The sequence below is a fragment of the Ursus americanus genome, chromosome 19 (genome assembly GCF_024610735.1).
Source record: "Ursus americanus isolate L20-20 chromosome 19, mUrsAme1.1.p, whole genome shotgun sequence".
Lineage (NCBI taxonomy): Eukaryota > Metazoa > Chordata > Mammalia > Carnivora > Ursidae > Ursus > Ursus americanus.
Window position 1 is genome coordinate 54,995,610 of NC_142145.1, and position 16,317 is coordinate 55,011,926.

The 16,317-nt window shown below is 39.6% G+C and overlaps 1 protein-coding gene across 4 annotated transcripts in view; it reads left to right on the forward strand.

Annotated features, from left to right (window-relative positions):
- Positions 1–16,317, forward strand: part of PTPRM (protein tyrosine phosphatase receptor type M) — a 745,411-nt gene that overhangs the window by 321,198 nt on the left and 407,896 nt on the right. For all 4 annotated transcript variants that reach the window (XM_087869969.1, XM_087869970.1, XM_045781827.2 and 1 more), the window contains exon 5: positions 10,419–10,534. In XM_087869969.1, coding sequence (XP_087726095.1) covers positions 10,419–10,534 — 116 coding nt within the window. The remainder of the gene's footprint in view (positions 1–10,418; positions 10,535–16,317) is intronic.

Here is a 16,317-nt window from a genome sequence, read left to right on the forward strand (position 1 = left end):
TAATTAGCATTCTTTTACTTCCACTCAAAGAACTCCCTTTGGCATTTTTTTTTATTAAAGTATAGTTGACATACAATGTTGTATTAGTTTCAAGTGTACGACATAGTGATTAGATAATTCTGTACATTATTCAATGCTCACAATAAGCATAGTTACCATCTGTAGCCATAAAAAATATTAAAGTATTATAGACTACATTTTTTATGCTGTACTTTCATCCCTGTGACTTGTTTATTTTAAAACTGGAAATTCATTCCTCTTAATCTATTTCATCCATTCTCCCACTCCCCTTCAGCAACCACCGTTTGTTTTCTGTACTTATGAGTCTGTTTCTATTTTGTTTGTTTTGTTTTTTGATTAAACATATATGTGAAATCACATGGTATTTATCTTTTTTTGCCTGACTCATTTGACTTAGCATAATACTCTGTATATCTATGCATGTTGTCACAGATTAGCCCCACCAGTTCCCAGCAGTCGTGCTCAGGGGTTCCCTTTCCTCCACATCCATGCCAACCCTTGTTATTTCTTGTCTTATTCATACTAGCCATTCTGATTGGTGTGAGATGGTATCTCACACTGTGGTTTTGATTTGTGTTTTCCTGATGATCAGTGATATTGAACATCTTTTCATGTGTTTGTTGGCCATCTGTATGTCTTCTATGGAGAAATGTCTATTCAGGTCCTCCACCTATTTTTAATCAGTTTATTAGGTATTTTTGGTGTTGAGTTGTAAGAGTTCCTTATATATTTTGAATATTAACCCCTTATTGGATATATCATTTTCAAATGTCTTCTTTCATTTAGTAGGTTACCTTTTGAAAAAGATTGAAAACAAAAACCCACATGCCATATATTACATAAAGTATATATAAAATCCAGTACTATGGTATTTTACTACTTTTGAATATGAAATAAGTTAGCAATTTTTTTTTTAACATTTAAGAAATGCTGACTTCATAATATAGCATCCCAGGTTCAAAATCATTCTTATTTTATAAAATAAAATTATTTTTTTCCCTCACTGATTTATTTGCATATCCACATATTGCTTGCCTATTTCTAAATTTAGATTGTTTATGAAGACATTATAAGCAGTATGAGTAAAATAAGAATAATAGTGACAAAAAAATAGAATTGTTTTCTGAATTACATTCTGCTGAGTAATGACAGATCACATGCTTTGGCTGAGAGGCGCATGGTATTCAGAACTGACATTTCATTTTAAACACACAGGAACCTAACTTGGATTTTTCTCCCCCCAAATATCAGTCGTTCTTCTTTAAGATATGAGTGACTTATAAAAGTTACTTGTATATAGTACCTAACTTATTTTTCTATGATAAGAATGTTAAGTCTGTTTTGCCACTTGAAAAATTATTTCACTAAGATCCATCTTTATCTTTCAAGCAAAAAAAAAAAAAAAAAAGTTTGGTCCTGTAACCAGTGCAGAGCAAAGCTTCCTGCTTCTATCATAAGAGTTACTTGGCCTCTTTGGCCCTATACACACATTCGTATAATGGGGATGATAATAACAATGATGGTTAACTCAGTGGGGTAAATGTGAGGATTAAATGAGTTGATGAACATCAAGAACTTAGAACAGTGCTTGGCACATTCTAAGAGCTCAATAAACGTGAGCTGTTATTACTATTTTTAGGCACTCCATCCTGATGGATCCACTAAAATAAGTTAGCAACAGATTAAGTAGCTTAAACTGATCGATTACTTACGTGGGGTGATTTAGCAACGTCCATCTAAAAATTTAAAAAGAAAAATGTTTGCAAAATGTACTGTGTCTCAATGTGGGCAGTCCCAGGCCATTCCTTAGGCAGAGGTTGGCTTCCTTGTTTGTGAAGACATGCTACAGGAATAAAAGAGTTGATTGATTGTTCTGGCAGTTTGGGAATGCCTCCAGTTCATTTCAACCTATGCCATTACATTAAAATACAAATGAAAATAAGAAAGGGTCAGGACCCAGTCCTCTTTTGCCGGCTTCAGTCTGCACTTTGATCTCGCAAATTACCGTTCTTTGATTTTGTTGTTAGCATTTTGTGCAGGCTTTGAAGGATCAATAATATGAAACATCTACAAAATGATTTGCATCGTGGCCAATAGTTCTTGGCTTTGAGATCAAAGTTTGATTTGAGATTAATACCTGAAAATCTCTATTCTTTTAACAACAGTTTTCTTAATAAGAAGCAACAGAATATGGCAAAGATGAGAAAATAGGAGAGTTGTAGTAAAAATCCTGTTTGATCTTCATGGAAGATATTTAGTTTTTAGAACTCCTGCAGATTTTAGAAGAGAGCTGGCATTGCATTTTGAAAGGGTATCCAGGAGACGAATGGGCCTATAAATTTGGAGAGAGAGAAAGAATTTTTCTCTTTGAATATGGGATAGATTGAAATTTTCTACTCTAACGGTGCTATACCTGGTGTTACAATTAAGATAGTTTGGCAGGGTTCTGAGCATACAGCTCAGCATGGGATCAAAACTTTTCTGGCTGTAGAGCTTTTTTTCTTGGGATCTTTTCCAGTTTCCAGTGATAGATTAGTTATTTTAAATAGTAATGAACATTTTTGAGGGTACCAGGCACACAGAATACCTTCCTGGCTTCATCTTGTTTAATCTTTTTCCCAACCCTATGTGATAAGTACTTTTTTTTTTAGTACTTTTTTTTTAAATCCCTGTTTTACAAATTATATATATCCACTAAGACTTGGGTTAAAGAACTTTTGCTTCTGTTCAGAGGTAGTAAGGGGCTGAAATATTGATGCTTGAATGTTTGAGCACATGTGGCAGAAATCCAAATCTTAAAATAGTGTCAGCCTTCCCATTTGAAAACACTTCTAGAATTCACATCACTGGACAGGGAGGATCCAGGCATCTTAAAACTTTGGAAAGATGATATAGGCCTTTAACATTTATTGAAAAAAACTTACAACAGTATTATTAGAAATTTTGACTTCTGTGTTCTTAGAAGAAACTGATCTGGATAATAGAATTCCACAGTCCTTTTGTCTTGTTCACCCTGGTGGATGAGTTACTATCTTGTCAATTAATTATCTTTCATCTGAAAAGGAGAAGTTGCTTATAAAAGTGTTTATGCTTAATAGGTTTGTATTATGTGTTCATCTGGTTTTCATTTGAGTTGTGGCTTTTATTATCTTAGCTAGATTATTTTTTTCTGGCAGTCTTTCTCTCAACTAAGCAATGCTATTTCCCAAACCAAAGACAGTCCATTCCAGGGAAGGGCCCTTCCAAAATACAATTTGAACAGAGGTATAAATTCCTTAGACCTTTAACCTTACTGTGTGAGTAATATGCACTGGCAGTCTTTCAGAAAGCTGTATTAAAGATCAAAATACTTCTACAGGAAAAGTAATAACTTTCATTCTGTCCAACAAATCTTTAAGAACAGGGGCAAAGACAGACTTTCACATAATCATATCTTTGGCCTCCAAATTAAAAATGTAAGTTGTATCCTAACAAACAACCCCCTGGAGGCAGTAAGTATTGCTTACTGTATTGATAAATGAGTTTTTCTGTGTCTTTCTTTTTGGTTCAGTTAGCCATTGCTTGAAACAGAACCTCTAGGAAAGCAGTCTTCCTGAGGTGGGCTTCCCAGTGGATGAACAGCCCAGTGGCAGAACTAGTGACAGTTCTGATATTCACATTATTTATTATTATTAAGTCAGCTGATAGAGCAGAGTACGTATATTTCATGAGCTTCTCAAGACAGATTACAGAAATTAATACTTGGTATTTTTGATGGTGTGGTGAAAAGAGCTCTTTTATATGCCCTGCTAGTAGAGAGTTAGTCACCATACAGTACATTCCTAGGTTTTGATGTAAAGTTCCATGATTCATTGTTTGCATATAACACCTAGGGCTCCATGCAATACATGCCCTCCTTACTACCCATCACCAGCCTATCCCATTCCCCCAACCCTCTCCCCTCTGAAGCCCTCAGTTTGTTTCCCAGAGTCCATAGTCTCTCATGGTTCATTCCCCCTCTGTTTACCCTCTCTTCCTTCTTCCCTTCCTTCTCCTACCGATCTCCCTGCTATTCCTTATGTTCCATAAATGAGTGAAACCATATGATAATTGTCTTTCTCTGCTTGACTTACTTCACTTAGCATAATCAAAAGTCTTTTTAAAATGCATTTCTTTTGTCTTGCTAAATTCAATTTCTGAAAATTTATCCTAAGGAAAAAGCAGAAAGTCTATATGACGATTTAATTATGAAAACTTTCATCTTGGCATTATGTATAAGAAACCCAAATGTTCAACAGTAGAGGATGGTCAAGTAAACTTTTGTATGTCTTTATCATGTATTCAGGACTTCTCAGCTTCGACCCTATTGACATTTTGGGTCAGGTGATTCTTTTTTGCGGGGGCTGTCTTGTGCACTTCAGGATGTTTCACACCATCCATGGTCTCTTTTCACTAGATACCAAGAGTACCTCCACCTTCTCCATCCCTGTTGTGACAACCGAAAATGTCTCCAGACATTGTGAGATGTTCCCTGGGGGGTGCCATTGCCCCAGTTGAGAACCGTCGATGTGTATCAGGCAGATTTTCAGAAAGTTTTAGATGTATATTTAAGATGGGAAAATGCTGACAATATTTTGTTAGTTTTTTTTAAGTGCATGGTTACCACAAAAAGGGAGAAAGATACCAATAAACCATGTTAGAGAGTATTTAGTTTTCTTAATGGCAGGGGGTTGTTCTGATAGTACAATGCAAAGCCAGAAGCTCCCACCAGAGACCCCAGAGCAACCCATGAATAGCGTAGCTGCCCATGATATGTCCCTGGAGAGAGGATTCTACCAAGTGCTAGAAACTTCCTTTTTTGGTTCCAACAAATTTTTTTTTTAACCTTCATTCCACCGCTCCCCATTCCTATCCCATTTTCAGCTATTCTCATGATTTAGCTTTTCATCTGTCTTCTCACCTAGTGCAATAAATAATCTCTATGAATGTTCCTGGATGAATCAAAGTTCAGTTTCCCAGCGTTCCTCAGGTTGTCCAGGCTTTAGGTCAACATGCTGTGTGTCTCCTCAATAGGTTACAGGATACGTTCCATTTTTTAAAAACAGTGTGCAGAAATACATGCATATTTCCAAAATTGCTTCTTAGAGATAAAATTTTATATGATTAAAAAATTAAATACTTCTCTATTTTTAATGTTTATTATTGATAATATTTTCTAAAAGAGAAAAATAAATTATTTAAAAACACATCCTAGGAAAAAGAATTCAATTGATTTCCAATATCTTGGACATTTTTAAATATATTAACCATATTAGTAGGAAGAATGTGTAAGTGAAGTTGACCCAGGTAAGTTGTTTTCAGATGCCATTCAGGTCTGGGGGAAATTGAATTATACTATTTCTCAGGCAGTTTGGAAACATGCTATAGTATTTCAAAAAAGAAAAAGAGAACTATATGGATATCCCACCCTTACTCCTCCAAAATTCTCCTGCCATGCTAGATAAGGGATGAAATTAAAAATTTCAAGATTTGAAATTCATTTTTTGTAAATGATTTTAGCCCATGGGAAGTGTACTCTTGATGTTCAAACTAAATGTATTTTAGCTTTCCCCTTGTGCCACTCAGAAGTATAAAAGCCTTTGAAGGGCTGAAAATCTCTAATGGTTATATCAGGAAAGGAAATGTTACTACAGGGAAGGGAATCTTTCTTGCATTTTTGCATCTGTAGGAGGAGAGGGGACGTTAAGCTGTGTTGCCTCCACGTACTTTGATTAGACCTTCTGGTTGAGAACTTGAAGAGAACTCACTTGTAGTGCATAAGAAGAGCAAGAGGGATTTTGAGAAAATCCTTAGGGGCCTTGAGGGGTGGGAGGGAGACAAAGGAGAGGAGGAGTCATAGGTGGGTCACAGGGCAAGAAGGCAAGGCCTAAGACGTACGTGGGCAACACATGGGGGTTTTGCAATGGATTTTTAGGGGAAACCCTTTTGATTTTTAATTTTTAGTAGCTTAACTATGTAAGGAAATACCAGGAGTGATACTCAAAATGCTTCCCAACCTTTTAGGACAGGCTCAGAACTGACCCTGGGCTTACCCAAGTAGGGTGAAACAGCACAATAGCACCTCAGGTACCACACCCCTTTACCAGAAGTTATAAAAGATGGCCGCACACTCAAAACCCTTGTCTTAGGGACCCAGCTTGTTACAGTGGCCTTCAGCAAGAGATGAGCAGAAGGAGGCATGAGATGGACAGGAGAGGGCAACATCAGTGAGGCGTCCTACCTGTCAAACGAGCAGGACAATCTGTCTTTAACAATCCACAGGAGCGTGAAAGTGGAGGTGATGCTCAATGTACGTGGGAGCCAGCCTGGGAGATTTTCTCAAAGGAACCATTGAAGGTCTAAATTATCCTTCGCAAAGTCATGCCAATAGGAAAGGAAGCCCTGTCCTGGGGGAGCACGTGGGCATCAGGGACTTGGAAAGGGACACGCCAGCTGCCTGAGTGGTTCCCATGAGAGGAGCAGGACGAAACAGGGAGGAGAGAGGGACCAAAACCGAAACCTGATGAAAGAGCTTCCAGCCCCAGGGACACCTTCTACGCAAGGAAGCCTGGGGTTCTAGCTTCAGAGAATATACTCGTTCTAAATGTGACTCACACCATAAGCCTGGTTATGGTTTACCCATGGATGCAAGAGGGGTCTCCAAAGAGGGCACTGAAGACACAGCCCCCATACCCAAAATACTCACGGAGAAAGCAAGCAAGGACTCCATCACTGCAGGTGGAGCACTACCGAGGCAATGGCGGAGGAGGTGACAAGGGCCCTTATCTGGCCTTGAACAAACCGCTGAGAGCGGGCAACAGTCCGTAGCAGGCCAGTCGCAACTGACACCCCACCTCCTGGTCTACCCACTTCTCTGCCCAGCCCACTGTAATCCCTGTGTCTACAAACGGCTGCCTCGCTAGCCAGCTGCTACCATGTTCTGGCAGTCTCTGTTTGAAAACTCTTCTTCACCCTTAGGGAAACATGCCTCTCCGTGCTTTCTGCATACTGGGTTCGTCCCACAAAATCTGAAGTCAGCTGTCTTTCTCATTTGCCCCTACCTTTCCCCTAGGACCCAGTTTTTCCTTTATTGGACAGAGGGTCTGATTTTTTTTTTTATTATATGTTAGTCACCATACAGTACATCTTTAGTTTTTGATGTAGTGTTCCATGATTCATTGTTTGTGTATAACACCCAGTGCTCCATGCAATACGTGCCCTCCTTACTACCTTCACTGAGCTAGCGCATTCCCCCAGCGCCCCCCCCCAACCCTCAGTTTATTATTTTTTTTAAACTGTGTTCTTAGGACAACAGTTCCCTGTAGCATCTATCAGCCTCTGGGCGCGCCTGGCTTGTGAGCTGTCATCCTGGTGTGACCCCAGCAGTGGATCTGGCTCCAGCCCTCAGCTCACCAACGGCGAATACAGCGGCTTGTTGTTGTCTGTGGTCTGGATGCCCTCTGTCTGGGGCGTGGCGTGATGTCAGGTCTGACTCTGGAGGGTTCGTCTGCCCTTGCGGAGGCACACAGTTAACTGGAGTGGCTCCAAGCTTCCTGATAATGGAGAACTTCCTCTGTGGCCAGCAGGAGTATTGTGTGGTGACAGGGTAACAGCTTCCTTGTTCCCAAGAGTCTCACATTGCACTGTGGGGGTAGAGGACACCTACCCGGTGCACACACACTCTGGAAAGGGAAGCGAGCTGAGTCCTGATTCTGAGACAAATCTGCATCTAGGGGAGGAGCACAAAGAAGAATGAACAAAGGAAAAAGCTGCAGGAAAATGACTCTGAAAGTAGAATTTTGAAAGCTTTTTGGGGGAAGGTTTGGAAGAAGATCAGTGTGGCTGAAAACATTTCTTCTTTGGAGACAGGAGGAGGAAGGAATAAAGGCTGTTGGGCCGGTTAGGGGCTTGCTGGTAATCTGAGGAGAGCAGTTTCTGTAGATGGACGGAGGCTGTGCGACTGGGAGACCCCTTGAAAGGGGACCCCAATGCTCAGGGTGGTTGACAGGAAATGTACCTTTGCAGCTCCCTAGGGAGCCAGCAGTGCAGGGCTGTGTGTGTGTGTGTGTGTGTGTGTGTGTGTGTGTGTACATGTGTGTGTGTCCGGAAAGCCTGCAGAGCACAGAGCGCTCTCATCAGCTACCGTGGAATTCCCGTGAAGCAGCTGTAATCTGCTGCTGGACAAACACACGAGTGAGCAGCGGAGTTTCCACTTCCACCAGCTTTCTTCCTTTCTTGGATGCAGTGTACATAGTCTAGTGTGATGTCCGGTGGCTGAGGGTAATGTGCTTAGAATTATTTACACCGGAAAAATAGTCGAAAAAGTTTCCAGTTGCCGACAGGTGTGCTATAATGGACGTCTTGTGTTGGATTTGAAGAAGAGGAATATTCCATTTGCTTATATTTCCTTGACAAGCAGACAGCTTTTTTGCTTCCGATGTAGTCCTATTAATTTGGTCAAATCTCAAATTCTTAATGATTTCTATTGATATTGGGAACCCCTAATGTAGGTCAACCTAAAATAGTAATTGTTAGGAATTTTCGTATAGCAAACGTTTGTTCATTTGTATCAGAGGTGAGGATAGGGGAGTAGAATTCTACAGAAGTTGAAATTGCAAGTAAACAGTTTTAAAGAATATAAAATCAATTTAGTTAAGTAATACAAATCAATTCAAATAATATGAATTCATTGATTAATTTTAAACATGTATTTTATTAATTTTTAATAATTTTATTATTAATTTACAAATAGATATTCAACTCAATGTGCCTGGGCTTTGGAACTGTTCACACTCTGGTTCTGACACTTACTAGGCAAGAACCCACAAGTTCCCCCATCTGCAAAACGGAAAACATACCTACCTCACAGAACATTTGTGAATGTTCATTGGAAAAGTTTCTGGCACATAAATGCTCAAAACATGTTACCTTTGCCATTTTCTAAAAGCAAAACATCTTTCAGCTTTTTTGGGAACAGAGACTAGAAGAGAAATTTGATTTAGGGACTTTTTACAGAGGTCTTTAAAAGCCACAACATCATGGTATTCTTGGCCAAGGACAATTTAGATTAATGAAAAATAGGTCCTAGGGCTTCAAATTAATATATTAGTATTAGAAACAATGACCCATAGTTATGCTGCTTTTTTAGGAGTTATATAGGACATTCTGCATGCTAAGCATCATGAATACATTTTTCGAATTAGTAGTGGCCTCCAAAGTAGTAATGGGCTTTTCCTGTGTGTTACTGATATTTAAATGCATTTCCCTTTGTTCTTGGTAGTAACCCACTTCCATTCCTAATTATGTTCTGCACAGGCTAATATTAGTGCTGGTTTATCATGTTTGGGTACTCAGTAGTGGGGTACCATTCTTTGAAGGTGTTTAGACATGGCCTAAAGACACATTGATGGTGAGGACAAGCTGGCAAGGCATAAGAAATTTATTCTAATTATTGTCCAGATTTATCCATCCCTCCCAGAAAATACCAGCATCCTGTTCTCTTCCTTTTCTACTCCCTAACCTTCTTCCCAGCCCCTTGCTTTTGCCTTATTACTGCTGTGATAAGAGACTTTTTCCTAAAAAATACAAGTTATCATAAAATTCATAAAGTTTAATTCCTGACCTGTCATGCCAGTTCCTTCACACATGTGTTCAGTCCGTTGCAGGTATTTGGTCTGTGCTTCTCCGAGCAAATAGAATTATCCTTTATTCAGAGGGTTGTCCCCCATGGACAATGTATCTTATGAGACTTACTGTTGTTCAGCATTTGGAACCATTCTTTCTTCTTGAACTGGGAGTAAGAATCAGCAGAAACTGCCATGCTATGGCAGTCCCAGCAGTATTCCACAGCGTCTGTCTATGGGGATAGTATTTTTGGTAGTTGGGAAATATTACATAAGTAATACTGCATACCAATTAGTTGTATTAAAATATATATTATGCACAGCTTTGTACTTGGCTCAAAAAGTTTCCTTGACAACATCATTTAACTTCTTACTGTTCTTTTCATGTTGCTAGTATAAATATCTAATATGTTTTTGTTCAAAACATCAATTAGGCTTCAGTGTAATCTTTATTAATACAGATCTGTTATTACAAGAAGACTGCTGAGCTATGATAATTTGCACAGCAGGAACAATAAAAGATCTTCTTTCTTCTTGGTTCTATCCCAGAATGCTTTTCACAGAGTACGCCAAAGCCTTCCGTGATACCTTTTACAATCCTAATGGGATCTTGAAAGCATTCTTATAAGCAAAAGCCGCATTTTCTTCAAAGGTAAACAAAATGGAAGGGCCCCGAATTGCAGATAGATTCAAAAAAGACACATATAAGTGACAGATTGCCACTTTTAATATCTTGAACTCTCTCTCTCCATGTAGCCAGAACCCCCCACTTCCTGCGGATTCAGAACGTGGAGGTCAACGCGGGCCAGTTTGCCACCTTCCAGTGCAGCGCCATCGGCCGGACCGTGGCGGGCGACAGGCTCTGGTTGCAGGTACAGTAACTCCCCGTCACAGGGGCGGGGAGAGTCCAGAGGCAGCAGTGCCTGCCCCACCCCCCCCAGGGAAGGGCTCAGGGATCCAGTTCAGTGTCGGGTTGCTGATGGACGATTGATGCTGTGACTTGTCTCTGTTCCTTTCCTTCTTTACTGATAAACTGTGAGATTCCTAAGAGTTCTAGATAATGCCTACTGTTCTTCACAGAACTTTTTTTTTTCCTTTAAATTTCTGTTTTTTCCCTTTGCTTCTGCTTAGCCATCTTGCTTTGACGATGTGGTTGTCAAATTACTTGTAGAGCACGATAGTAAAGTACCCAGTATAGAGCTCTCCCCTACTGTTTCTCTTGAGAACTGTCCAGAGCATCTCTCTCTCTCTCTCTCTCTCTCTCTCTCTCTCTCTCTCACACACACACACACACACACACACACACACACACACACACGTATAGGCCTTTTTGTCATTTTAATTCTCACAAGAAAAAAACGCTCAACTTAGAAATTAACAATACATCTTTTGAGTATTTCAGTAGACATTTTTAGTGTAATCATAATTTGTGTGTCTTGTTTTATGATCTTTCAAATTCCACCGTATGTATTTTGCCTGCACATAGTTTCATGGATGTATCCACAGTCGCCAGAATTCTGAGAGAATGAGTGGGATTAAGTGACCCGACCTTTCTAACCCGAATGCCACCTGCTCCTTTACGCTCTGAGTTTCATCTCCCCACCCCACGGCATTCTCTAGTTTCATTCTCGTTTCCTCCTTTTATGTATTGATCTGCAGGCTGCTCGTTCTTTGCCGTGACTCTGTGGATTCCCACCCACCCCTCTTTCCTTGTAGGTCTTGTAGTTGGTTTTTAGTTTGGTTCATTGTATATTTATTTTAGTTTGCTCCTGAGCTGCTTCGTGATTTAACGCCTTTGTGTATCTGTTCCGTCCCCCCATGACTGCCACTTCACACGTGCTGACCTTTCCTCTGCGTATTGCCTCCCCACCTCCTATCATCCCTCCTCTTCTGCAGTGTCATGGTGATCGTGACATGTCACATTTGCGCGACACTTTATAATTTTGAAATTCCTCTTGCCTTTTCATCATCACGACTGAAATAAAAGATCGTTTTTATTCCTGCACTTCTGAGGAAAATGGAAGCCGGCCAAATGTACCATCCCAGGATTGGTCAGTAATGTGTTGACAACTGGGGAATACATTCTGAAGGAGGATTCTTAAATTCTCTTGGACCTGCTGCACAATTCCTCACCCTTCTACCTTGATGTCACTGTTTTCTCATCTCCTGCTGTCCCCGTGAGAACATGTCCTGGCCAGCAAGGAGGAATGTATGCAGAGGACTGAGACTGCATGCACCAAATTCATCTTTACTATTTGTTTCTCTCTAAAAGTTTTGTACTCGCTATTGTAGGAAATTTGCAGCCATGACTACTGAGCTCAACCCTGATCTTCGGTATTCGACTTTGTTTTTTCCTTTATATCCCACCTCCTAGTTGTTTTAGGATCTTGATGTGAAGACTGAAAATTATTTTCTTAGTTAGTGGTTGTTTGGTCTTTAGCTTGATCGAGATGGGCTGTGCATGGTAATTGATGAGAAAGACATTTTTAATTGATATTTTCCACAAGGCATTAACTACCTTTTCAAAATGACACTATCCTGTCATCTTTGATTTATCTCTAGGAATCTTAATTTTTCATGGAGAATAGTTTTGGGCTCCTGATATTTGTGTTAATGTTACTTCAGAGAACATAATATAAAGTCTAAACTCTTGCCTCAGCGGAGTCTTAGATATTTCCAAGAATTTACAGGCAAGTTGAGGATACAATTTGCTCTTTTTGTTTTTGCGAATGTCCTGGGCGTGGGATGCTCCTGGTTGAACTTCAGCATTGCCTTGGACTTTGGGGATCTCAAACTACTTGCTGCTACAAAGTAGAAAACTTTGTTTTAAAGAGAATCTGTATCTGACTCTAATGATGTAGTACTATATGTTGGCTAATTGAATTTAAAAAAAAACATTAAAAAATAAAAAAAATAAAGAGGATCTGTCATGTCTAGGGAGAAAACTAGCTGCTGTTTTGAAAAACAGGTCTAAATGCAAAGTCTGAGCCCTCACTCCACTAGAATCACTTGGGGAGTTTTTAAAAAAATGCCTGGTCTACACCAGGATTCTGATTTAATTGGTCTATGGCAGAGCCCTGCATTCAGGGCTCCCTAGGTGACTCCAGGGTGCGCCCGGGGTTGACAATCACTAGTCTGAAGCAAAGCACAACACATATCCCAAGTCAGGAAAGGAAAAGGCAAAAGCCAAGGTATCAAGATACCTGTATTCAGTAGCCTTGATGTGACTGTCATGTTGAATTTCCCATGTCCCCAGACTCTCTTGCTTTTGTTCCATTAGATTTGATCATTAGTGTCAATAAATTGTTGTACAGTCCATCCGTTAATGCCTTTCTTGTCTGTTACCCAATCTTGTCTTGCCCTTCTTGGCATTGGTGACTACCTATTGCCCTACAGTTTTCCACGTGGTCATATCCTGAAAGGGATGATAAAAACAGAGGTGTCGTGACTTTGAAATTCTAAGTGAAACTTCATTTGTCCTGGACCTGACATGCCATTTCTGAATCTCCGTGATGTGGGAATAATTTTACTGTTAAATGATTTATTTCCTCTGGTTGGGTAGGCATCCTGTGGGGAAATGTTTATTTTATTAATAGCTAATGAAATAAGACTAGCATCCTTCACTTGCAAGAATGGTTTCTATTAAACTGTATTTGTGCAGAGTGGCTTCCAGTAGCAGGGAGGATTTGTGGCAGGTGATGGTTTCATAGATCCCTCCTGCCCTCTCACCTGTGCCCTGGCCTTTCCCTGAGATTATTCTTTAGAAGTTGTGGGGAAAAACAAACCTGGACTCATGGCTCAGGGCTTTGGGGTGTAGAGATATAAATATGGGCATTTCTTCATTACTCTAATGCTATCACAGTTTCAAAAATGCTTGTCTGCATACAAAGTCACTTGCATCCTCAAAGTAACTCTAAGATCCAGGTAGGAAAATGAATGAGAAAAAAATTTTTTAGGCTTTTCTGTCATTTGAATCGTCGCAATAGTCAAGATTTAGAAATTAATAATACCTGTTAATTTGAGGACCATCAATGCTTTGGAGTATCATCATTTATAATAATTTGTGTTACTTGTGTGACCATATTTTGAGTTCTACCGTGGGCATTTGCACAGTTCCATGGGTGTATCCCATGGTCTTACACTTCCTTTATAGACGAGTTTGAGGTGCAGGATTGCTCAGGGTCACAAAGGTAAATGGCATAGCTGGGCATAGTACACCTGTATTTCCTTTACTCAACTATTGCTTGATTCCACTTTCCTATGACATCTTCCCATATTCCAATTCTAGGTGAATAGGTAGTATGTACTTAGACTCTGTTGGAAGAACTTGGATGTGACTGACATTACGTGATTAACACCAAGGAGCCATCATAACAAACAAACAAACAAAAGTCCGATGTATTACATGTCCATATTGATCCACCTCTATGAAAATGGCCAGCGGTTTGTTTCAAATATAGATTAAATATGATTGCTGTCAGAGCCTTTCACAAAAACAGAGCACATATAAATCTGATGATGACACTAATGAAGAAATGTTTATGATTAACAGATGTGTCCCATCTGCTTACATTTTCCCCGTCTCATCTGTGGACTACAGGTTATTGTCAACATAGCTTTGGTTTTTCTGGAATACAAACCACAGAGTAAAGCACAGTTCATGAGCGTACATTAGTATAGCTGCAAAGGACTTAAAACAGCTTCCAGACAATGTACAGTAGGAAGACTGCGTCTACAAAACTGTTCTCTCTTTGCAGTGCAAAAGTGATGTGCAATGCATTTGTTGAGATACTTGCTGTATGCTATCAGATATGCTACACATATACATACAGCAGGGACTGTAACTGTGGGACACACTCAGGGGAAATGTGTGTGTAAAATCATTTGAGTACCCAAAACGTAACAGTATTGCCTGTTATTATCAACTTTCTGATCACTATGGAGCCTACATTTTGAAAATGTCTTAGAATATGTATAGATGTAAGATACAGAGAAGAGAAAATGGAATTTAGGTGTCCTTCTTTTCATACTTATATATTATATGCTGATGGGCAATCTCTGAGTTATATATATATATTTTTTTTTTACGCAGTCCTAAAAATCCCTTAAGCCATGTGTGATTATATTAAAATTACTCTTGTTCTTTCTTAAGTAGTTTAAATTTTATTTTCCCAAATATACTTGTTTCCTCTAAGAATTAATATTTATAAAACCTATTTTAACGTTCCAATACATTTGCAAAGCTAGTATTGATGATCATAAATCTGAAGATGGCTTGTGTACGTTGTTTTCTAGGAAACGTGGGCCACCTTGCCCTCTTCCCCTGTGTCGGTATAGTTTGGACATTTTTGCAACTTCTGCTATTTAGTTCGTTTTTGATCATCATGGAAGCTCCTCTCAATTCCTTCGTCTTCGTGCTTAGTGTCTCAGTTGGTTTGGGGCGCTAAAACAAACCACCACAGGCTGCGTGGCTTAAACAATTTTTTTCTCCCACTTCTCGAAACTGAATTCCAAGATCAGGGTACCATCATGGTACAGTTTTTGGTGAGGGCTCTAGCCCCCTGGTTTATAGACAGACTTCTTACTGCATCCTCACATGGGGAGAGAGAGCTCTGGGCTAGGCATCCCCTTATAAGGACACCAATTCCATCAAGAGGGAGTCAGTCTGATGACCTCATCTAAACCTAATCACCTCCCAAAGGCCCTACCTCAACACCATTACACTGGGGATTAGGTTTGATCATGTGAATTTGGGAGAGACACAAACATTCGGTCTGCAACATTTGGCTACTATCTCAAACTCAGAAGTGGGTGGGAAATGAAAGTGGTTCAGCCTCCACGACAAATGGCAGACATCAGGGAGGCAGTAGAGATGCCTTTGGACAGTAGGTGAATGGCAGCTTTGATCAAGCCAGGAATTGGCATGTGCAAGTTGGGTGAATAGTAGTTGGCCAAGGAAACCTGGAAAATAATAATTTTCTCTCCACAGATCTTAGAGACGCCTATCATTTTTCAATGGCTTACTTTTTAGAATCACAGAGTTATGTAATATCTGAATGTGGAATAGTCTTCAAATTGAATTCCTCATTTTGTTAGTGAGAAAATGAAAGCCCAGGGGCGCCTGGGTGGCACAGTCGTTAAGCGTCTGCCTTCGGCTCAGGGCATGATCCCGGCGTTCTGGGATCGAGCCCCACATCGGGTTCCTCTCCTAGGAGTCTGCTTCTTCCTCTCCCACTCCCCCTGCTTGTGTTCCCTCTCTCGCTGGCTGTCTCTCTCTGTCAAATAAATAAATAAAATCTTTAAAAAAATAAGAAAAAGAAAAGAAAATGAAAGCCCAGAAAAGGTAGGAAACTCCAACACAATTATATATTATGTATTTATTATGATATATATTAAATACAGTTTAATTTTCTAGTGAAAGTCAATTATAAATATATATTTACAAATAAGTAAATTTTGCCCCATGGACAGTTTTCTCCATCTTGTACTTGTCTTTCAAATAATAGTGGTCTTCTAACCAAATAAGCTGTGTTAACTTTGGAACTGTCATAGTACAGTATCATTGAATTTTACTTTTTTAGCAAACGGGGCTTAGTGTTCATTAGAAGTAAGGCACCAGAATAACATGTTTAAGTGCTTTCATAACATGCATCTG